The sequence below is a fragment of the Triturus cristatus genome, chromosome 1_1 (assembly GCF_964204655.1).
Source record: "Triturus cristatus chromosome 1_1, aTriCri1.1, whole genome shotgun sequence".
Lineage (NCBI taxonomy): Eukaryota > Metazoa > Chordata > Amphibia > Caudata > Salamandridae > Triturus > Triturus cristatus.
The window spans coordinates 121,521,233-121,545,435 of NC_140579.1; the positions used below are offsets into that span (position 1 = coordinate 121,521,233).

The 24,203-nt window shown below is 48.5% G+C and overlaps 1 protein-coding gene across 4 annotated transcripts in view; it reads right to left on the reverse strand.

Annotated features, from left to right (window-relative positions):
* The window catches only part of VARS2 (valyl-tRNA synthetase 2, mitochondrial), a 234,331-nt gene that overhangs the window by 126,799 nt on the left and 83,329 nt on the right, over window positions 1-24,203 (reverse strand). For all 4 annotated transcript variants that reach the window (XM_085613745.1, XM_085613770.1, XM_085613753.1 and 1 more), the window contains 3 exons: window positions 6,835-6,923; window positions 6,361-6,451; window positions 5,792-5,919 (listed from right to left, as the gene is read on the reverse strand). In XM_085613745.1, coding sequence (XP_085469871.1) covers window positions 5,792-5,919; window positions 6,361-6,451; window positions 6,835-6,923 — 308 coding nt within the window. The remainder of the gene's footprint in view (window positions 1-5,791; window positions 5,920-6,360; window positions 6,452-6,834; window positions 6,924-24,203) is intronic.

Below are 24,203 nucleotides of genomic sequence, written 5' to 3' on the forward strand. Positions count from 1 at the left end.
CAGATGGGTGGGTTTTAACAGTGGCCAGGATAGTGACCCGATCTGTGTGCAGCTTCACAGCTCTCTATATAAAATGCTGCTCAGGCCCTGTGCATATGAGAAGAAGCAGCAGATGAAAGATGGGTGTGCAGCACAGACCTGTGGCAGAGGAGGAGAGATTTCTGCTGACTGCTCCCAGACCAGATAGAACTTGCCTGGAGGTGCACAAGTCCAGACAAAACGCGAAGCAGGCAGAACACCTGGGTATTCGAAAGGTACTAATCAGAGAGTGATAAACTGCCTCAGAAAGAGGTTACGCTAGACTAGAGCGGATGATAAACCGGGGTTTCAACGACGGGGAAAATGATGATCCTGGTGCCTTCAGCTGATGGAGAGATTCTGCAATGTCACTTGAGCTGGGACAAACCAGAGGCTTCTGAGAGGTGCTCCTGAAATACCACGCTGACCACTGCACCAATGTACGCGGCGCTCGATCAATCTACCGACCAAAGCCACTGATGCAACAGATGCCCGGTACTACTACCGAGACACTAAAAGAGGAAAGAGGGGCAATCGCTCATATAGAAAATGGAGAACATGGAAGAAGCCATCGACAAGTCCTGTGAGGTGGAGGAAGAGTCATGACTGGAGCTGGGATAAACCAGAGGCTCCAGAGAGGAACCCCCAAAAACCCACACCGACTACTGCACCAATGTGAGGCTCCATGAATCCAGTAACCAAAGCCAGTGATGCAACACATGCCTGGTACTACTGTTGAGACACTAAGGGGGAGGAAGGGGCTATCGCCAAAATAGATACTAGCGGGCAAGAAAAGAAGCCATCAACAAGATATGTGAGGAGAGGAGGAGCCATCACGAGAAGCTCTTGCAGGACAGAAGGAGTCATCATTAGACTGCAGACCAGGACGTACAATGAGATGTGATCGTCAGAGGCATACCTGGCTAAGGAGGTTCAAATGCTATTGGACAGAGCAGTTTGAGAGAAGGAAAACCATCACCACGAAAGGTGAGGGGAGCAGGGGTCATCTTTAACATTTTGCAGGACACAAGGAACCATTGCTAACAGACAGTGGACCAGATGGGCTCTTAGAAATGACCCTGGGCATGTTGAGGGGCTACCACCAATAGAGGCCGGGCAGGACTGGCTCCATTACACACACAGAAGCTGGAAGACAAGAACATTAGAAGTCATCAACAACGACTGGGAGGAGGGGGATGGGGGGGCATCAATGAGATCTCGCAGGACGGAGAAGCAACCATTGTTTACAGAATGCAAACCAAAGGAGGCGTCACTAAGTGACTCGGGGAGAAGATAAGAAGCTATCATTAGAGACCAAGGTAGCCAAGGAGGTGCCACTTCTAACAAACAATGTGGGAACAAGGAAGGCAAAATCACCATCAAGATCGGTGAGCAGAGGATGGGCCGTCACTAAGGTTCTCCTGGATACAACGAATCCTCGCCAACAGGTAACATACCACTGATGAGCCCTCAGTAATTGACACGCCAAGAAGCTGCCACCATCTGAGCCCTTACAGGACACAATAATTATGGTGCAAAGTGGACACCAAGACCAGCTGATGGTTCAAGTAAAATGGTAATTCAAAATTGCAAAAGTTCAGAAGAGTAAAGGATTTTAACATGCAAATATGTTTCATCTAAGAAAACACTAGATCTAACAAACTTTTGTCGCGTTGAGATGAGCACAGGAAAATATTGACCCAAAGGAAAACTGTAGGCTTCATGTTCTGACACACAGAACAAACAGAAGTAAACTGATAAGTATATCAATGGCTTAAGAATGAGTGCTCCACCCTTTTGTGGGAAGTTGATACTTTTTATGGTATCTATCGGGTACCATCTGCAGGCGAGTGCGCCATTCCTTAGCGGAAGTCGATGTTCTTTTAACTATTTGTTGTTAGATTTAGTTTCTGATAACGATTAATATTAAATTCCGACTTGAGAGCTGCTAGCAGAGTCCTGGACAGAGTGACCTGTATAAGAAGTAAATTCAGGTGTTTGAATATTCAATAGTGCTCCATACGTATATAAAAAAAACCTTTCTTTTGCAACCCCGTCATCTCTTGGCTAAGTCGTGGCAGGGTTACTGCGGATTTATTAAAATCACTTCAAGTGGACAGGTTGGTTACAAATGACGAATCATTAAATGGTACTCAACACAGAATTTATTTGCCATATTCCACTCAAAAAACCAAATATAATTATATTAGAATCTTAAAGGGCTGTTACACTGAAGATCATTCGAGTACTCGGCTTATACTTTGGCTCTGAAGGCTAAGCCACATTCTGGGCTCAGCTCTTCTACTGGAGGCTTGTCCTCGCCTATCTCCACCATATATACAGGTTAGACACATGCTGCTGCGCCACTCACAATATACAGCAAGGGGAAGGAAGCCTGCACATGAAATGGTGTCTGGGGACATAAGGTCATAGTTTACTTCACTGCCCAGTAATGAAATATTCTACATATGGAAGCCTGAGGTTACAGGCAGAAAATACTGAACCATCACTATGCAATGTAACAAAGTGGTGAAAAAGGGACTCATTCCAGGAGAGAAAACACAAGCTACAGGCGCACACATGCACGGGGTACTGAAATACTTTACGCTCGAACAATTAATACACAAACCATTAAGGGTTCACCAGGCAGCTGCAAACATTTCACTATGCTGAACCACAGATGATGCTGCGGACACAGGATGAGCCTAGTGAAGTAGCCTTTCCAGTGGAAGGCCTATGTCGGTAACCTGGCAGTAGGATGGTAGTCCGAGGCAGAGCCGGCCATCTGACCAGACGGCAGGCACATGCTGCTGTGTTTCTCAAATTCCTGTGTATCCCTTCCAAGATTTAGAGGAGAGAGTGCCCAAAGCACACTGGCTGCACCTAGCAGAAGTAAAGAATCATTCGTTCTCATACGGCAGGCTCTAAATTGATATATTATACATGGGGCGGGATGTTATTTGTCTCACACACGAACCCTATCCATTACGTGGCTTGGTGAACGTCAATGCTGCACTCTCAACAGGCATGGGTATCAGACAGGGCCAGAAATAGAAAGAGCAGTCGGGTGTGGACCAAGGGCTTCACTAAAAACTGCAGGTGGCCCTCTGAGACAGTGTGGGCCTGATGAGGCTCCAAGCAAAAACGAGATGTCAGCCAGGCACAAGTACACTTGCACGGCAGCCATCATGTAATGGAGCTTCTTATGTTGTGTTACTAAAACTAACAGAGTACATTTTCAAACAAAGGCGGTTTTGAAAGATTGTGGCCTTCGAAAAGGTCATTTCCTGCTCAGAACTAAGAATCAGCCCACCTCCTCCTCCCTTTACACCCTTGGTTCATCTTATCAAAGGGCGGGGTTAGCAGCATCAATGATGCCCCCCCACGCCGCCTTGTGACTAGTTAGGAGAGGGTTAGGTGGAAAAGCAAGAGGCTGAAAGCTGTTTCCTGATTCACGATCTGCGGCAAAACTGAGCTATGATCCAGCCCAATGGTCTTTCAAGCACCAGCAGAAGAAGCATACCAACCGAGACAGCTGCAAAACAGTGGACACAAACCTCCCAAATGTTGTGTGCGGTGTGTGTGTGAGCCACAGCGAGTGTAACTTTGAATAAAAATAAGTAAGACTGAGCGAGAGATTAAGAGTGACGGTAATTGTGAGTGAGAGTGACTGAGTGTTAGTGAAATGAGTGCCCGTGAGTGAATGTGAGCACACGTGTGTATGTGTGTGCGCAAACCAAGAGCTTGTGTAAGTGTGAATGTGTGTATGACTAAAAGTGAATGAGATGAGTAACGGGGGAGTGAGAATAAGTGAGAGTAGGTGACAGTGAGTAGGACTGCGCAAGAATGTGTGAATGAGACACAGTGAGTGCAAGGGAGCTGTGACACAGTTTGACTGATTAAGTGAGAATGTGTGAGACTGTGCAAGGTTGAGGGGGTGGGATCGAGTTTTAGAGAAAAGTGTGAATGAGTGAATGCACATGAATGTGAAAGTTACGCTTGTGAGTCTCTCGATGGCACTGACATGCTATAAGTAATTTTTGGCATAAGTCGCAGCCCTAGCAAAATGCTGGCACTGTCAGAATAGAAGTAACAACTTACATATGGGTGGCAGGGAGACTCGTCGCATATTTTGTATAAGTGAGATCAAACTCCTGGGTGGTGTCAGGCTTCAATGGGTTGGCACACCATAGACTGTTTAATAACTGCTTTTTCAGGGCCTATTGCCTTTAGGCAAGTGTATATGAAAATTGTGTTTCAAAGTACTCAACTTGATGCCATGTTGCTCAAAAGTGCCTCAGAGAAAAACCTCTCTGAGCTCTCCGTGAACAAATCATGCTCACTCGCTTCGCTCACCCATGTGTTAGTCGCCTCCTGCTGTTGTGTTTCGATTTAGATATCCGTATATAGATTTTCCTAAATCATGTCCTTATATAGGCACAAATTATATTGTCCTTATTTAGGCATAAGATTCCAGTCCTTATTTAGCCATTAGCCAAGCTATCCAAATACAGGCATGGTCACCTACATATGTCCATACCAACGTCACAATGAGTTCTTAGAAACCAGACCCTTAAGCCTTTGGGACTTTCCCTAGCAAGGATTATTGAGTTCTACAAGAACTCATCTATTATGCATGAACTACAATTTCTTAGGGGTTTATTTATGACATCTTCCACTGCCTGACTTTACATCAATGCAAGCATTCCTAAGCTCTTTCCTGGTATAAATATACCTTCCCTTACCATGGCAAACCACGGCTCGGTTGCACAGCTCGATATGGCTCACCACGGCAAGTTCAGAAGAATCCAAGTCCCCGCCTGACACATTGACCAGGCGCAGTCATCCCTGCTCGCAGAGAATCCAGCTTCCAGTGTTCTGACTCCCTTCGCGGGGTGTTGGAGTTTGAGACCCGGAAAGAGATTCCCACCTCTCTCATTCTAAGGTATGTAGCGGACTAGAGCCAAGAGGGACTCTTGGCATATGCAAAACTATAGCATACCATAATATAGAATACAGCACCTACTTCTTACCTTGTACTACACTTAGGTTAGGTACACTGGGGTAGAACTATTTAAAAGCATAAGACGAGTATTCACTTTTTAGACTATGTTATTTATGTATGTGTATATGAATATATGTCATAGATAGAAGACAATGCTGTTGCAGTATTATTTCTTCTTACTGCTTACGCTGTACGTATTATATCTCGCATACTGTCTTGCGATTGTAACAGCTCCTATCTCTTACATGAGAAACAAGACTGTTCAATAAACCCTTTTTATTGAAACGCCCGTCTATCTATTTCTGTGTTACTCTGAAGAAACTAAGCATGCACGATTGACTGAGTGAAACTGTTATCTGTTGTTTCCACGATTCTTAGACATGTTCCGATTCTAAGGGAAACAAAGTTGTCGTGTTTATGCGGTTGCCAGAAACTACTCCCTTCTTGTTTATTCAAGGAGTTTCAGGTGGCCTCTGAGTTAGCTGGCACACAAAGTAATTAAGTTTAATGTACTCGATAGAGGCATACTGACCTCAGTCCTATGCCACAACTATAGTGTATATTATTCCAATGCGCAGAGCCTATAAGGGAAATAGGAACTACACTACACTGCGACCCTCTCAAGCTTTGTTTGTGGGGTGCAGTTGAAGGCAGGAGGCCTCAGACACTCACTGCCATTTGAAGGGGAGCAGTGAGGATCTCTGGGATGAAGAGGGGAGGAAAGAAAAAAGGCCTTTGACACCTCAGTGCCCTTCAGTGATGCGGTACCTGCAGCCAGTCTCCACACTCGCCAGTCATTGCCCCATCCTCCCCGATCACAGAGATGAGCGGCAGTCCATGGGCCAAGCCCAGCTGATGGTCCACAAGACTGTGAGCCGGGGTGACCTTTACTGCACCTGTGGGAATCAAGAAGAGGGACTGTCAGACCGAGGGCCAATTAGACAGCAAGCCACCATCTTGTAGACGCCAGGCTTCAACACACTGTTCAATGGCATACAGCTGCTAGACACTGTCACTTCACCATCTGACATTGGCAGACACCACATCTACCACATAGTACTGGAAGATACCATACCGGTGCAGACAGAGACCACACGTCACAACAAGATTATGGAAGACACTGCACCACAGCACATGGTGCTTGCATACTCCGCATGTCACCACATGGTGACAGAAGATACCACACTACACATATGGTGAAGATGAACACCAAACATCACCACATGATGCTAAAAGACATCAGCAAAATGTGGAAAGTCTCTGCACCCTGCTCCTGCAGCTGTCAGCAGAACGCCATGGGAAGCAGCAGAAAAGGCAGCCTCTGGCAAGGCACTCACCTGTACCCACATCCGGATCCACTTGCTGGTCAGTAATGATGGGCAGGAGGCGGTCATTGAAGGGGTGCCGGAGTCGCTTACCATGGAACCCCTGAAAGAGAAACCAGGCACGGAGTCACTCCTAGGCCTCTGTCTGGAGGAGATCGCAGCTCTCGGTGAGATCAGTGTCCAAGCCATTCAATGCTTGGCCTCTCTCTCTGGAGTTATTGGCTGAATGAGCAGGGATGCCCACTCAGACCAGTACCTATTCTCTCACTGGCTGTTTTTGAAGGAATGGCCATTCGTGGACGAGAGTCCAGTTTACTTTCTGTGACTGTTCAACCACTGGCCTCTACCAAAGGGGTTGCTTCTAATGGGTAAGAGGCCAGTTCAGCCTCTGTGACCATTCAATCAATCAATGGCTTCTAGGTTAATGGCATTCCTTTTACTATTCACAAACACATATGGATCAACAAACAGGTTATTTTTTCTTACCAGATACCGGGAGTCCTCGGGATGCACAGCGACTGCGACGTCTCCCAACATGGTCTCAGGGCGCGTGGTAGCAACACAAACTTCTTGGTCTGAGGCGCAGGGCATGAGAAACAAGAAAACATTATCAGAGACGGACCACATTACATAGACCACTTCTCCACCTGCCACCATCCTCATCCCAGCAGAACCTGGCAGTATCCATGAGGCACATAGTTATCCAAAGGGGTTTTGTAGTGCTACTGACGGATATCTTGCACAACTCACAGTACTTTTTTGTTCTTTTTAATCAACATTGGAATGATGAACGGCTGAACCGACCTAGCTAGGATTGTACCTGTTGTAGGAAGCTGGGTTTTTATTGCAGTTGTCTCCCCACTTGTTGCCCCCTTTTTAGCTGCAAGATGCTGATTTTCGACTCTGCCAGTGCTCCTTCCTTAAAACAAAGTGATGTCTGATTGTTTCAGTTAGCTAAGGACTTTAGTAAGTGCCTTGTAAGTCCCTAGTAGATGGTACTGCAGGTACCCAGGTCAGGGGTACCAAAGAGGGTCCCTAAGGGCTGAAGCATATCTTATGCCACCCTAGGGGACCCACACACAAATTCCACAAGGGCTGCCACTGCAGGCTGTGTGACATGGTGGAAACCATGATTGAAAACATGACTCTGATTGCCATGCAAAGTCACTGCATGGGCTATATGCAAGTCACCCCTACAGGAGGCCTTGGAGCCCTAATACAGGGTGCATTATGGCACATGTGAGGACAACTCACTGTAATGTCTAGCCCCATTGCTGGATATTACAAGTGAGCAGGGAAGCCATCTTAAGTATATGTACTGGGCACGGCTCAAAACAAGTTTCCCAGCTACTTAGTGGCTTCACTGAAACCTATAGTGTTTGCTATCAGACACCTCTTACTAATAAACCAAAACGGATTCCCATCATGGAATTACTAATACATGTACCCAGAGGGTACTTTAGAAGTACCCCTGATCCCTGCTAGTCCTTTTTAGTGGCCCCAGGCTTAGCTCTCCCATGCTGCTGTATCGCTCTGCTTCCTCCTCATTTTTCTGAGTGATTTCTCCGGCTTTTGCCTCTTTTTTTTTTTTTACTTCTTTCTCCTTCCTTTCCCACTGTTTTTCTGAGTGTTTTTTCTGCTTTTGCCTTGTTGTTTTTCTGCTCTCTCCTTCCTTCTCCCCACCCTGAGTTTCTGATCCCCTGGGAGGTGGGAGCCATGCTCTGAGGCCAAAAACAATGCTTCCTCTGGCAGGAGGACTAGTAAATTAGCATGTCAAGGCAGGGAGCTTCAAAATTAGCTATGCAAGGAGGAGTGTTGCACCTCCAGGCTAGACACACCCCTAAGGTGAGAAGCCTGAAGTGAAGAAGAAGAAAGAGAGAATTCCACCATCTTGTGTGTGATGGAATTAGGAATTCTGGCACAGGGTGATGCCCACTCCCCACAAGAAGTGGTCATCTAGCGGGTGGAGCTACTCCAGGCGTAAGTAGCCCAGTGGCTACTACCTTTGACTCCCCTTAATGCCCCCAAATTGAGTTTTTAGGTTGCCTCCTGATACCAGGAAATCAGTTTCGAATACTGGTAACGAAGAAAGAAAGAAGGACTGAAGTGGGCGAGAACTGAGGACCAGCACCAAAGATTGGCGCCAAACCCTGCCAGGCTGCATACACTTTGACCATCACTGGGACCGACTTCGCTAAATGCCGGACACACTCCCCAAAATCCTTGGAGGACTGCGCAGCCCCTCTACAACCAGGAAAGATCTCGCTTGGAGTAGAGGAGCTGCTCCCATGAGTCTCCAGGCACCACAAAGCATCTGCCGGTGCACTGGGTTGCTAGCCATCGGGTGCACCAAAGGAGCAGCGCGACAGGAGAAAGGTCTTCATGCTCTAGGAGGTCAGATCCATCTCCTTGCCAAGTTTGGAGACGCCAGGAGCTGCCCAGTACCAATACCCTGAGTACGGAGCAGTTGCAGCAACCAAGGATTGTTGGTGGTTCAGTCTGGACTCCAACATCACAAAGCAAGACCTACCATCAAGACACGTTAGGATCCACGAAGCCAGCACCGAGAGTGGCCCTGCTGCCCTGTTTACCCTTTTCACAAGGCCCCCAAGAGCCCCTGAACGACCGAGACCTGACGCCTCAAAGCACCCCTGCACGCACACCCTACAGTCTGTAATTGAGGTAGGCGATGGTGCCAACGTGGTCCTGAGACCCTCTGGGGTTCAGCCCACCCTTAGGACTGGCCAGATTGGTCCACCTGTCGCTTCCTGCAGCCTCTTTCTGCAGGGACCGAGAACTGTGACGTCTTCAACCGCACAACCCTGCGGGACAAAGCCCCACTGCACATAAGCCTCCCAGCCCAAGTTAGAGTGGACTGACGGTGTCCCTGTATGCCCAAGACCGTCAAGACCTCTACCCCCACCCCCCTGTGGGTTCAACCAGATTGGCCTTCAGTCCTCACTTGAGGCCTCTTTTCAATAGGACTGTCTCCCATTGCTTGAACGGGACACCCAACGCCGAAAAGCACCTCTGCACCAGGATGTCCCAGAGTCGACTGAGGTGACCTGTTGGTGCTGCCTTGGATCCTGCCCTATATTTGCCTTAAGTCCAGAAGAACAGTCCTGTAAGTCGTTGCTAAGTGACCAAATGCAGTATATGTTTTTCCCAATAGGGTAATATTACTGCTTTAAAAATAACAGACAGTGATTTTTCAAGACTTAGAGAATGCACTATCTTGAAAAGTATTTACGATGATCTTGGTGTCTAAATTCATATAAAAATCTATACTTTTTATAAATTGAGGGTCAGTTTTTTTTTTATTGAGGGTGTGTCTCACTTACTGACTGTGTGTGCAATAAATGCTTAACACTGTCCTCTGATGAGACTAAACTGCTCACCCACCCTACCAAAAAAGAACATTCGGTATTATTATAGCCCAAGTAAACCAATAAGGGTCGTCTGGGCTCTCTGCACGGTGTATCTCATTTTGGTATGCTATGTAGCGAGCCAGCTTTCTGCACCTGTGACCATAACTAGACACCTCAACTGCCTTCAACACAATCGATTGCCCCACTCTGAACTCTTCTCCGGGAATCACAGCCAACATCCTTCACTGGGTCACCTACCTATCCACTCAACACCAGTTTGTTTAAATAGGCAAGTCTGAGTCTAAGAAGGTCCACATCACTGCATAGACCCTAGGCTCCCATACTGTCCCTAGTCATCTTCAGCAAATACATGGAGGCCCTTAGGGCTCTACTCACAGATATCAATATTCACCAATACACCAGCAACACAAGGACCTAGCTGAAAGTCTCCCCAGCGACAGGCATCACCCCCTAAACATGTACTGCAGACTCGTATGACTAGCACCTACCAGAAATGTAACCGTTCCAAAACATAATTCCTGCTAATCGTTAACAAGGAGCAGGCACCACCCTCCTCTGGGACCCTGACAGACGCCTTCCTTTTGGAGTAGGATGTCTTCTGGGCGAAGCGATTTCTAGATGAGCTCGAGCCTGTGGCTGCTCGGAAGCCTTGCCGCCAGTTTAGCTGTGGCACATTACCCCATAAGTGGGCACAGACAGGCCATCTAGCCAGGTGGGCTTGCACCTCTTGTGTTGATATCAAGGAAGCAGAGGAGCACGCCCTGTTCTTCTGCCCAGTCGACTCGAAAGGGAGGAGGTTGGTTCCGCTGTGCCAAAATTTGGGAGTCAGGCAATATATATGGAGGCCCTCGGACTACTGAAATGCAACACGAGGCAAACTATCTGTGTTCGTATTGCTCGCTTCAATCTCATAGTAGCACCTGGGCTTCACTGCCCTGGGCAAGAGAGACAACATTTGTTTGTCCTTTGTTGCTTCAAAGTACCTAAGAATGCACCAGCTGCAGTGATTTATCAAAACTTTCATTGGTGGCGATTGATTGTTTTATGATAGCCTTGTTTGCGCTGAACTTGATCTAAACTTGCGCTTTGCTACCAATTGCCCAATTTACATTGCATGTCTTTGTATTCTGTATGTTTATGTGTTCTTTTATGCCTTTGAGCCAAAATAAAGATTATGATGAAAATGATGATGCTAAGGAGTGACCAGTGCAAACTTGGCTCAAGAACGTGGACAGATCAAACGCCAACGTTCCCCAGCGCCAAGGCACTGCGATTCACCCAGATATGATCTCATAATTAAGAAACACATCACCAAGAGAACCAATATGATCGGGGACCAGTTCTTCATTCTTAAGAAGCTAAAACCTCCCAGAAAATGACTTGAGAACTGCTGTTCAGCACTCTCCCTCTCACATCCGACGAGTGGCTACGCTCTGCTCCACGAGACTATATACAGGTCCCACTAAGGGCATCTTACACATCTCTGCAAGACTTGATAATGGCCTAAATGAATAAGATACACACCCCGCCCTAACAGAATTCCAGAGCCTACCCGAGCCAGCCCACACCATCTTCACACCAAGATGCATCATTTCCAAAGCCATCATGACTGCTACTCCTGCCAAGCTCGCCACCTCTGGTGCGCTCTGGTCACATTGCCACCCAGGAGACCAGCAGATTGGAGAGGCAGAAGAGCACAAAAAAAACTGTGCAACAAACCTTCTCCAATCATTCACCTAGGATCTGGAACAACATCCCAGTATACATCAGAAGGTGCTCAAAGCAGCTGCTGCAGGCATGCGAGAAGGCCGCTCCTCTGCAGTTTATTCTCATCCATGATTTTCACACTCTGTCTGGAAAGAAGGGTTTGGAATGTCCCTGGGTGCAGCAATGTATTACACTCATTCTTCCCATTTCTTGCAAAGGTGCAGCTATGTGACCACAGCTAAAACAGGAGCACATTCCACTACTGTGAGAAAGTGGCTCTGTATATACTGTTCCCTAATAGGTACAGGGTGTACAGAGTCCACAGTCCCCCAGAGATTGATAGAGGTCAAAGTTAGGTATGACCTTACTCTCAAAAGTGGTAGCTTGGTCGAGCAGTAAGGCAGTACCAGAGGACAGTGTAAAGCATTTATTGTACACACTCAGTCAGCAAATGGTTTCACACACTCAATAACTGAACTCTAGGCCAATGGTTTATATATATAAAATATATGCTTGTTTTATTTTTAGAACCACAAAGGGAGTAAAAATATACTTTCTCAGAATGAGAGGTTGAATAAAAATACTTTTGTCTTAAGCAATAAATTTGTGTAAACAGTCACAGTTGGTTGCAATAAACAATCCTATTTCCTAAACATAACAATGCATTGAGCTCAATGGTAAATTCAGGTTATATGTAATAAATTACTTTTCAGATTACTTTTGGAATTCCAGGTCTGGCTCCTAGAACCAGCCTGGGGTTAGTATTCAGAATCAAGTTATGAAAGTCGACTTAATAACTGTAATGATTTTTAAATAATATTTAGCTATTTCAAAAGATAGCACTTAGAAAATATTTCACAGAAAACATTCAATGGATCTCTATGGCAAGAATTCAAGTTGCAGGTAGAGTACTTTATCGTTACTTTAGTAATCCAGGACTGGGTGCCTAGACCCAGGACTGGGGTCCTTATCAAAAGCAGGTAAGTAATTTCGTTTGCAGAAATGGTACGATTTTTAAAGAATATTTCAAATTTTCAAAAGTAGACACTTAGAAGAAATTTCACAGAAAAGCAGACAATGGTTTCCTATGGGAGAAAAATGAGTTAGAGGTAAGTATAGTTGTGAACACTTTTCAGAGTCAGGGCTGGGCACCAAGATCCAGCACTGGGAGCTCACCTAGGAGCAGGTGAGTAAATTCGTTTTTGTCACTTGGCTGATTTTTGGTGAATTTTTGCAGTTTTGAAAAGTTCACACTTAGAAGATTTTTGAAGAAAAAGCCAGTCAATGTTACCCTATGAGGAAAATGAAGTTAGCGGTTTAAGGGTAAGTACTCGACTGGCAGAGTTGAAATTCCGGGCATGGACTCAGGGGTCCCCCAGTGTCAGGTAGGTACAGTTGGTTCACCCTCAGCGGTTTCAGGACGGCCGGGTGCAGAGAGAGTTAGGCCCAATGTTATCCTATGAGGGATAGGGGGGCCTTGGTTGGTGGCTGCTGTCTGGCAAGCCACGCGGCTGTGGGAGCTGGGCTCCTGGTCACTTACTCAGGGCAAGTGGGGAAGTAGGTTAGTGTAGAGAGGGCACTGCCAGGGCCATTCGGGCGGCTGGGTGCAGGGTGCTTTTGAGCCTTCGGGCGCTCAATGGAAATCAATGGGAATGTTCCGGTTTGGAAAAAGGCTGCAGGCTCGGGGACGAGGAGGTTTCAGGTGCCACCACCACTTCGAGAGGTAAGTTGGGTAGTTGTAGGTTAGGTGGGTACCCCGGGATTGGGCACAGGGGGCCGCAGGGCGCCGGGTGCAGGGGTGCCTTTTGACGTCGGGAATCTTACCCTCTGGTTGATCGCGGCTGGGGTGGCACTTGGTTCTGAGGCTGCAGGCTTCTTCCGGGATGTCGAGGGGGGTCCTTGGGTGCCGGACTCTGGGTCACAGTCGCCGTGGGGTCGTCCTCTGGGTCTTTGTCCACTCCGGCACTGGCCAGGCTTGGCTGGTGCAGAGTGTGTTGGGTCCGCGGTCCCGGGCTGGTGCCAGGGATAGCAAATAGGTTTCTTGAGTAGAGCCTCTACTCGTGGGAGTCCCAGGGGCTTAGAGCTAAAGGGTAGCCAGGTCCTCCGGGGTTGGTGAGGTTGCTGGCCACGAGGGATGCCGCGCTGGTGCAGGTTCGAGAGTCGACAGGACGGTAGGGCTGGGGCCAAAGCAGTTGGTGTCTCCGTCTCTTTTTAGCAGCTGCAGGGCAGGTCTTTGTTCTTCTTGCTCTTCTTGTCGTTTTCTATCTGGAATCTAAGGAAGGAAGGTTCAGGGTGCCCCTAAATACTAGATTTGGGGGCGTTACAGGTAGGTGAAGGTCAGGGACCAATGGGTCCTTGTCCTGGGGTGGGTACACCCCCTATCCTGCCTCTCTCCTGTGGGAGGGGGGCAGTAGCCTAATCCTGATAGGGTAGGGCCTCCCATCTTCAAGATGGCGAGAGCCCGGAGATGTGCTTCACCTCGCCTCCCCCACCTGAGGGGTGGGGTGGGCAGGCTGGCACATCCCCTGTCCTTGTATGGGGTTTCCGGCCAAGCTTCCCGCCAGAGTGGGGGGTTGCAGTGGCCTGGGGAAACTCCAAATGGCGGCATGCCTTTGAAGCTTCCCTTGGCTCATCCTGGGGGAGGAGATTTCTCACCTCACCCAGGATGTGCATTGTTGCAGGCCCCGGAGAGCAGGGGCTCTCCCACCCAGGGGTCCAGCAACGTGTCTGCTGTGTGGCAGCCTGGGCAGCCTCAGAGCAGACGTGGATTGTAAGTTAGCTGTAAGGGGGCATCTCTAAGATGCCCTCTGGGGTGCTTCGTACATTAAATCCCACACTGGCATCAGTGTGGGTTCAATGTGCTGAGAAGTTTGATACCAAACTTCCCAGGCTTCAGTGTTGCCAATATGGTGCTGTGGAGCTCGTGTTTGACAAGCTCTCAGCACCATGTACTCTTAAATGACAGCACTGCACTTACAGTGCCCAGGAATGGACCCGGGTACTGTAGGGGCACAGGGCTCCTGCTCCTGTGCCCACACCATAGGCGTAATGCACCCAGCTAGAGGGGTGGCTGACATATGCCTTGGCAGTGTAGGTGATGGGCATGGTACACAGTGATGTGTGCCATGTCGACTCTTTGTTTTCTCCTGCACCCAGACACTCAGCCTGCAAGGGCAGTGTGTGTGTAAGGGTGCAGGGCCTCTGAGGGTGGCACAATGAGTGCTGCAGCCCTTAGAGGCCTTCCCTGGCCACAAGGCCCTGGGTACCTAGGGTACCATTTACTAGGGGCTGACATGTGGCTAGGGTTTGCCAATTGGGAGTTTGTGTGGTTTGAGGAAGGAACATAGGCCCTGGGCACCTGATTGGCAGGAGCCCAGGGTACACTCAATCGAAGTACATTCAGCAATTTAGCAAAAAGTGGGGGCATAACATGCAAGAAAGATGGCACTTTCTTACACAACCCCCCCCAAACGAAAGGTGATGAGACTAACCTTGTCCTATGGAGTCTTCATTGTCTAAGTGGAAGAACCTGGAAAGTCCATCTGCATTGGCATGGGCAGTCCCTGGTCTGTGTTCCACTTCAAAGTCCATTCCCTGTAGGGAGATGGACCACCTCAGTAATTTTGGATTTTCCCCTTTCATCTGCATTAGCCATCTGAGAGGTCTGTGGTCAGTTTGAACTAGGAAGTGAGTGCCAAACAAGTATGGCCTCAGCTTCTTCAGGGACCAAACCACAGCAAAGGCCTCCCTCTCAATGGCACTCCAACGCTGCTCTCTAGGGAGTAGTCTTCTGCTTATAAAAGCAACAGGTTGGTCTTGGCCTTCATCATTGGTCTGGGATAGGACCGCTCCTATCCCTAGCTCAGAGGCATCAGTCTGCACTATGAACTGCTTGGCATAATCTGGAGCTTTTAGAATTGGTGCTGAGCACATTACTTCTTTTAGGGTGTCAAAAGCCTTTTGACAACTAACTGTCCAGTTAACTTTCTTGGGCATTTTCTTGGAGGTGAGTTCTGTGAGGGGGGTCACAATGGACCCATACCCCTTCACAAACCTCCTGTAGTACCCAGTCAAGCCAAGGAATGCCCTGACTTGGGTTTGGGTTGTTGGAGCTATCCAGTCCATGATGGCCTGGATTTTGGGTTGTAAGGGCTGTACCTGGCCTCCACCTACAAGGTGGCCCAAGTACACCACAGTGCCCTGCCCTATCTGGCATTTGGACGCCTTGATAGTGAGACCTGCACTCTGCAGAGCCTCTAAAACCTTCCCAAGGTGGATCAGGTGATCCTGCTAGGTGGAGCTAAAGACAGCAATATCATCAAGATAAGCTGCACTAAAGGACTCCAACCCAGCCAGGACATGGTTCACCAACCTCTGGAAGGTGGCAGGGGCATTCTTTAACCCAAAGGGCATCACAGTAAACTGGTAATGCCCATCAGGGGTGGAGAATGCTGTCTTTTCTTTTGCTCCTGGGGCCATGCCAATCTGCCAGTACCCTGCAGTTAAGTCAAAGGTACTGAGAAATTTGGCAGCCCCCAATTTGTCTATCAGTTCATCTGCTCTTGGGATAGGGTGAGCATCTGTCTTGGTGACAGAGTTGAGCCCTCTATAGTCCACACAGAACCTCATCTCTCTCTTTTCACCCTGTTGATGAGGTTTGGGGACCAGAACCACTGGGCTAGCCCAGGGGCTCTCTGAAGGCTCAATGACCCCTAACTCCAGCATCTTGCTGACCTCAGCTTTGATGCTTTCCTTGACTTGATCTGACTGTCGATAGATTTTGTTCTTGACAGGTGCACTGTCACCAGTGTCCACATCATGGGTACACCAGCTTGTCAGACCAGGGGTCAGGGAAAAGAGGCTAGCATATTGTTGCAAGACTTGCTTGCAGTCAGTCTGCTGTTGGGCAGAGAGGGTGTCTGAAAAAATCACACCATCTACTGACCCATCTCTTGGGCTGTAGGATAGGAGGTCAGGGAGTGGCTCACTCTCTGCTTCCTGTTCTTCATCAGTCACCATCAGCATGGTGATGTCAGCCCTATCATTGTAGAGTTTAAGGCGGTTCACATGGATGACCCTTTTGGGTGTCCTGCTAGTGCCCAGGTCAACTAGATAGGTGACCTCACTCTTTCTCTCTAGGATAGGGTAAGGGCCACTCTATTTGTCTTGGAGAGCCCTTGGTGCCACTGGCTCCAAAACCCACACCTGTTGCCCTGGTTGAAATTCAACCAGTGCAGCTTTTTGGTCATACCAGTGCTTCTGGAGCTCCTGGCTGGCCTCAAGGTTCTTGGATGCTTTTTCCATATACTCAGCCATTCTGGACCTTAGGCCAAGCACATAGTCCACTATGTCCTGTTTGGGTTCTTGAAGAGGCCTCTCCCAGCCCTCCTTTACAAGACACAGTGGTCCCCTTACAGGATGACCAAACAGAAGTTCAAAGGGTGAGAAACCTACTCCCTTCTGTGGCACTTCCCTGTAAGCGAAAAGCAAGCATGGTAACAGGACATCCCACCTCCTTTTGAGTTTCTCAGGGAGTCCCATGATCATACCTTTCAATGTCTTGTTGAACCTCTCAACAAGGCCATTGGTTTGTGGGTGGTAGGGTGTAGTAAACTTGTACTGCACTCCACACTCTTTCCACATGTGTGTTAGGTAAGCAGACATGAAGTTGGAACCTCTGTCTGAAACCACCTCCTTAGGAAAACCCACCCTGGTGAAGACACCCAGGAGGGCCTTGGCTACTGCAGGAGCTGTAGTAGTCCTAAGTGGAATTGCTTCAGGGTACCTAGTAGCATGATCCACTACTACTAGAATGAATTTGTTCCCTGAGGCTGTGGGAGGTTCGAGTGGACCCACAATGTCCACACCTACCCTTTCAAAGGGGACCCCCACCACTGGTAGTGGAATGAGGGGGGCCTTTGGGTGGCCACCTGTCTTGCCACTGGCCTGACAGGTAACACAGGAGCTGACAAACTCCTTCACCTTTTGGTGCATCTGGGGCCAGTAAAAGTGACTCACTAACCTTTCCCAAGTTTTGGATTGCCCCAGATGTCCAGCTAGGGGGATGTCATGAGCCAAAGTTAGGAGGAACTCCCTGTACTTCTGTGGCACTACCACCCTCCTGGTGGCTCCAGGAGTGGGGTCTCTTGCCTCAGCATACAGTAATCCCTCTTCCCAATAAGCTCTGTGGGTACCACTGACATCTCCCCTGGCTTCTGAAGCAGCTTGTTGTCTCAGGCTTTCAAGAGTGGGACAGTCTCGCTGACCCTGGCACAGCTCTTCCCTAGAGGGTCCCCCTGGGCCCAAGAGTTCAACCTGGTAAGGGTCAAGCTCCATGGACTCAGTTCCCTCAGAGGTATCTACATCCTCTCCAGGGGGAGAGGGGTTCTGAGTGTTTGGCTGTACAGAAGCTGGTCCCCCAGTCTTCTTGCCCTTCCTCTTGGTTGGTTGGGCCATTATTCCAGGCTCCAAACCTACTTTTTCACCCTTCCTCTTGCTCTGTGCTCTGGTTTGCACACACACCAATTCAGGGATGCCCAGCATGACTGCATGGGCCTTTAACTCAACCTCAGCCCAGGCTGAGGTTTCCAGATAATTTCCAAGCAGACAGGCAGCTGGCAACTTTGGAGAGACCACTACCTGTTTCAGGCCAGTAACCCCCCCCAGCCTAATGTTACCATGGCCATGGGATGACTAGTGGTGACACTGTCAGCGTTGGTGACTGGGTAAGACTTCCCAATCAAGTATTGCTCAGGGGAAACCAGTGTGTCTTTCACCATAGTGACACTGGCACCTGTATCCCTCAGAGCTTCTACCCTAGTTCCATTCACCCAGGGGTACTGTAAGTATTTCTTCAAGTTGGGGGGCCACACAGCCACAGTGGCAAACTCCACTTCTCCCAAGGAGACTAAACTTGCTTCAGTGTGTTCCCAGATTTGCTCAGGGTACACCTCTGATCCCATTTGTATACTTGCTGCCCCAGGAGTGGCTGTACTGGGTGCCTTAGGGGCTTTGTTTTGGGGGCAAGATACAGTTAGGTGTCCCTGCTTCTTACAGGTATTACACCAGGCCTTTAAGGGATCAAAGTTCTTCCCCCTATATGGTTGGGGCACATAGGGAGTAGTTTGGGTCCCACCCACCTGAACAGGTTTTTGGGGCCCTTTGGAAGACTCAGACTTTTTATCTTGGGGATTCTCACCACCTTTCCCCTGGGGAGGTTTTGTGACCACCTTCTTTTGGTCACCCCCAGTGGTTGTCTTGGTCACCCTAGTCTTGACCCAGTGGTCCGCCTTCTTTCCCAATTCTTGGGGAGAAATTAGACCTAGGTCTACCAAATGCTGATGCAACTTTTCATTTGTGCAGTTACTCAAAATATGTTCTTTCATGAATAAATTGTACAATCCAGTAAAATCCTGCACACCATGTCCAGCTAACCAACCATCCAGTGTCTTCACTGAGAAATCTACAAAATCAATCCAGGACTGGGTCTGGGTTTTGTGAGCACCCCTGAATCTAATTCTATACTCCTCAGTGGTGAATCCAAATCCCTCAATCAGAGCTTTCTTCATGAGGTCATAGGATCCTGCTTCTGGCCCAGAGAGAGTCAGAAGCCTGTCCCTGCAGTTACCAGAGAACAGTTCCCACAGGAGTGCCCCCCAGAGAGGTTTCTTTACTTTCCTGATATCACAAGCCCTCTCAAAGGCTGTGAACCATTTGGTGATATCATCACCTTCCTCAAATTTAGGGACAATCCCTTTGGGGATTTTAAGGTCAGAAGTTTCCTCCCTATCCTTGTTTTTATTATTGCTGCCACCACTGATGGGTGCTAAACCCATCTCTCTCCTTTCCTTTTCTAGGGCCAGGAGTCTGGACTCTAGATCTATTCTTCTGGCCAGCCTCACAAGGCTGTCCTCTTCACTGGGGGGTCCCCCAGTGTCGCCTCTGGGACCAGAGCCACCTGTGTGGTCTCTAGGTGCCCAGATGCTATGTCTTGAGTTGGAGGGTATGGGTGCCATCTCCTCCCTAGGGAATAGTATGGGGAGGTTGCTGTCCACCTCCTCTGTTTCCCTTTCCTCATCTGACTGGCCATCACCATGTTCAGATGGGTGGTCTTTAGCATACTCAGCCAGGAGCTCCTGGAGCCCTTGTTTGGTTGGATGCAGACCCATTTGTAAATTTTTAAGTTTGCATAAGGACCTCAATTCCTTGAAAGACAAGTGTAAGTAAGGTGTGAGGTCGAGCTCCTCCACCAGGTCCATGTTATTATTATCACTAATAGCTGGGTTTGTTCGAGACATTCTAACCTGACAGTTCTAACCCTCTACCCTGACTATAGTGACTTTTATTTTTCTAAAATTCTAATGGGACTTAAGCAAGGCCCTAGCAAGACTTTTAGTAATTTTGGAAAAACCAATCAGAATTCTAAAGGCAATTTTTAAGAGTTCTGTCGTGTGATCAGATGGTAACCAAGTAGTCCAACAAATGCAAGTTTGTATCCCACCGCTGCCACCAATGTGAGAAAGTGGCTCTGTATATACTGTTCCCTAATAGGTACAGGGTGTACAGAGTCCACAGTCCCCCAGAGATTGATAGAGGTCAAAGTTAGGTATGACCTTACTCTCAAAAGTGGTAGCTTGGTCGAGCAGTAAGGCAGTACCAGAGGACAGTGTAAAGCATTTATTGTACACACTCAGTCAGCAAATGGTTTCACACACTCAATAACTGAACTCTAGGCCAATGGTTTATATATATAAAATATATGCTTGTTTTATTTTTAGAACCACAAAGGGAGTAAAAATATACTTTCTCAGAATGAGAGGTTGAATAAAAATACTTTTGTCTTAAGCAATAAATTTGTGTAAACAGTCACAGTTGGTTGCAATAAACAATCCTATTTCCTAAACATAACAATGCATTGAGCTCAATGGTAAATTCAGGTTATATGTAATAAATTACTTTTCAGATTACTTTTGGAATTCCAGTTCTGGCTCCTAGAACCAGCCTGGGGTCAGTATTCAGAATCAAGTGATGAAAGTCGACTTAATAACTGTAATGATTTTTAAATAATATTTAGCTATTTCAAAAGTTAGCACTTAGAAAATATTTCACAGAAAACATTCAATGGATCTCTATGGCAAGAAATTCAAGTTGCAGGTAGAGTACTTTATCGTTACTTTAGTAATCCAGGACTGGGTGCCTAGACCCAGGACTGGGGTCCTTATCAAAAGCAGGTAAGTAATTTCGTTTGCAGAAATGGTACGATTTTTAAAGAATATTTCAAATTTTCAAAAGTAGACACTTAGAAGAAATTTCACAGAAAAGCAGACAATGGTTTCCTATGGGAGAAAAATGAGTTAGAGGTAAGTATAGTTGTGAACACTTTTCAGAGTCAGGGCTGGGCACCAAGATCCAGCACTGGGAGCTCACCTAGGAGCAGGTGAGTAAATTCGTTTTTGTCACTTGGCTGATTTTTGGTGAATTTTTGCAGTTTTGAAAAGTTCACACTTAGAAGATTTTTGAAGAAAAAGCCAGTCAATGTTACCCTATGAGGAAAATGAAGTTAGCGGTTTAAGGGTAAGTACTCGACTGGCAGAGTTGAAATTCCGGGCATGGACTCAGGGGTCCCCCAGTGTCAGGTAGGTACAGTTGGTTCACCCTCAGCGGTTTCAGGACGGCCGGGTGCAGAGAGAGTTAGGCCCAATGTTATCCTATGAGGGATAGGGGGGCCTTGGTTGGTGGCTGCTGTCTGGCAAGCCACGCGGCTGTGGGAGCTGGGCTCCTGGTCACTTACTCAGGGCAAGTGGGGAAGTAGGTTAGTGTAGAGAGGGCACTGCCAGGGCCCCTCGGGCGGCTGGGTGCAGGGTGCTTTTGAGCCTTCGGGCGCTCAATGGAAATCAATGGGAATGTTCCGGTTTGGAAAAAGGCTGCAGGCTCGGGGACGAGGAGGTTTCAGGTGCCACCACCACTTCGAGAGGTAAGTTGGGTAGTTGTAGGTTAGGTGGGTACCCCGGGATTGGGCACAGGGGGCCGCAGGGCGCCGGGTGCAGGGGTGCCTTTTGACGTCGGGAATCTTACCCTCTGGTTGATCGCGGCTGGGGTGGCACTTGGTTCTGAGGCTGCAGGCTTCTTCCGGGATGTCGAGGGGGGTCCTTGGGTGCCGGACTCTGGGTCACAGTCGCCGTGGGGTCGTCCTCTGGGTCTTTGTCCACTCCGGCACTGGCCAGGCTTGGCTGGTGCAGAGTGTGTTGGGTCCGCGGTCCCGGGCTGGTGCCAGGGATAGCAAATAGGTTTCTTGAGTAGAGCCTCTACTCGTGGGAGTCCCAGGGGCTTAGAGCTAAAGGGTAGCCAGGTCCTCCGGGGTTGGTGAGGTTGCTGGCCATGAGGGATGCCGCGCTGGTGCAGGTTCGAGAGTCGACAGGCCGGTAGGGCTGGGGCCAAAGCAGTTGGTGTCTCCGTCTCTTTTTAGCAGCTGCAGGGCAGGTCTTTGTTCTTCTTGCTCTTCTTGTCGTTTTCTATCTGGAATCTAAGGAAGGAAGGTTCAGGGTGCCCCTAAATACTAGATTTGGGGGCGTTACAGGTAGGTGAAGGTCAGGGACCAATGGGTCCTTGTCCTGGGGTGGGTACACCCCCTATCCTGCCTCTCTCCTGTGGGAGGGGGGCAGTAGCCTAATCCTGATAGGGTAGGGCCTCCCATCTTCAAGATGGCGAGAGCCCGGAGATGTGCTTCACCTCGCCTCCCCCACCTGAGGGGTGGGGTGGGCAGGCTGGCACATTCCCTGTCCTTGTATGGGGTTTCCGGCCAAGCTTCCCGCCAGAGTGGGGGGTTGCAGTGGCCTGGGGAAACTCCAAATGGCGGCATGCCTTTAAAGCTTCCCTTGGCTCATCCTGGGGGAGGAGATTTCTCACCTCACCCAGGATGTGCATTGTTGCAGGCCCGGGAGAGCAGGGGCTCTCCCACCCAGGGGTCCAGCAACGTGTCTGCTGTGTGGCAGCCTGGGCAGCCTCAGAGCAGACGTGGATTGTAAGTTAGCTGTAAGGGGGCATCTCTAAGATGCCCTCTGGGGTGCTTCGTACATTAAATCCCACACTGGCATCAGTGTGGGTTCAATGTGCTGAGAAGTTTGATACCAAACTTCCCAGGCTTCAGTGTTGCCAATATGGTGCTGTGGAGCTCGTGTTTGACAAGCTCTCAGCACCATGTACTCTTAAATGACAGCACTGCACTTACAGTGCCCAGGAATGGACCCGGGTACTGTAGGGGCACAGGGCTCCTGCTACTGTGCCCACACCATAGGCGTAATGCACCCAGCTAGAGGGGTGGCTGACATATGCCTTGGCAGTGTAGGTGATGGGCATGGTACACAGTGATGTGTGCCATGTCGACTCTTTGTTTTCTCCTGCACCCAGACACTCAGCCTGCAAGGGCAGTGTGTGTGTAAGGGTGCAGGGCCTCTGAGGGTGGCACAATGAGTGCTGCAGCCCTTAGAGGCCTTCCCTGGCCACAAGGCCCTGGGTACCTAGGGTACCATTTACTAGGGGCTGACATGTGGCTAGGGTTTGCCAATTGGGAGTTTGTGTGGTTTAAGGAAGGAACATAGGCCCTGGGCACCTGATTGGCAGGAGCCCAGGGTACACTCAATCGAAGTACATTCAGCAATTTAGCAAAAAGTGGGGGCATACCATGCAAGAAAGATGGCACTTTCTTACAACTACTCGTCGTGCAGGACACCAGAATACTGCCTGCTTATTCACTCACATCCCACACCCTTACAACAAGAAACAGACAAATTAAGAGGTGCTCAAGTCCTCCCTCGACATCTCTCCACTATATTCTGTGTGCAGTAACTAAGTCAGGGTAGGAGCAGTGCTCCAGGTCAAATACATACAACACAAACACACTTCCTAAACAGGCTGCAAAGGAATTTAAACCAATTCCTCCGATTCACGTCTCGCAGTGTAGCATGCTAACCGGTCATCAATGACTCACCCTGTTATCCAGGGTATGAAGTGTATATAAATATATTTTAATCCAATTTGAATAATTACATTTATATCAGCCACAAGCAGGAGGTATACTTGAGATAACCTAGAAGAAACATCCTCCGGTCCAGTGCATACAATCTGGAGCGACATCAGGGTTGCATGTCAACCATTTTAGATTATTTCAAGAACAATTAATACATTTATGACCCTTTTAATGAGGACTCCTTTCCCTTCTATATCATCCATGCAGCTTCCCCACCAATAAGGTTTTGCAAAAACCATGACAAAAGAAAGCAAGCGTTGACAGAACCAGAAGCCTGACAGCCAACGCCAGACCTACTGGCTTTGCTACGGCTGGTTTCACAGAGAGCACATCTTAAACCTGTGCTCACTCTGGCCGCAGCTGCATTTATGCGACAGCACTTACTGTTAGTAATATTTGAGCAACAGTATCTGTCGTCTTTACCATCGACAATGATGTCCTATTACTTACCGGTAATCTTCATTACTCCTGGTCCCGTAGTCCTCGTCCCATTCCTCACAAGTGGAGATTACTATCTCCGCGACAGAAAAAAGAACAGGAGCATGCTGGGATACCTAACCCACTCCCTCCCGCCGGGAGTACATAAGCGGTACCAGCCCAGCATGCAGCCTGAAAATACCAAACCAACAAGCGGAAGGCCGGCCGCCAGGGAGGGAGGGAGGGAAGTAAGGAATGGGACGAGGACTACGGGACCAGGAGTAATGAAGAGGACCGGTAAGTAATAGGACATTGCC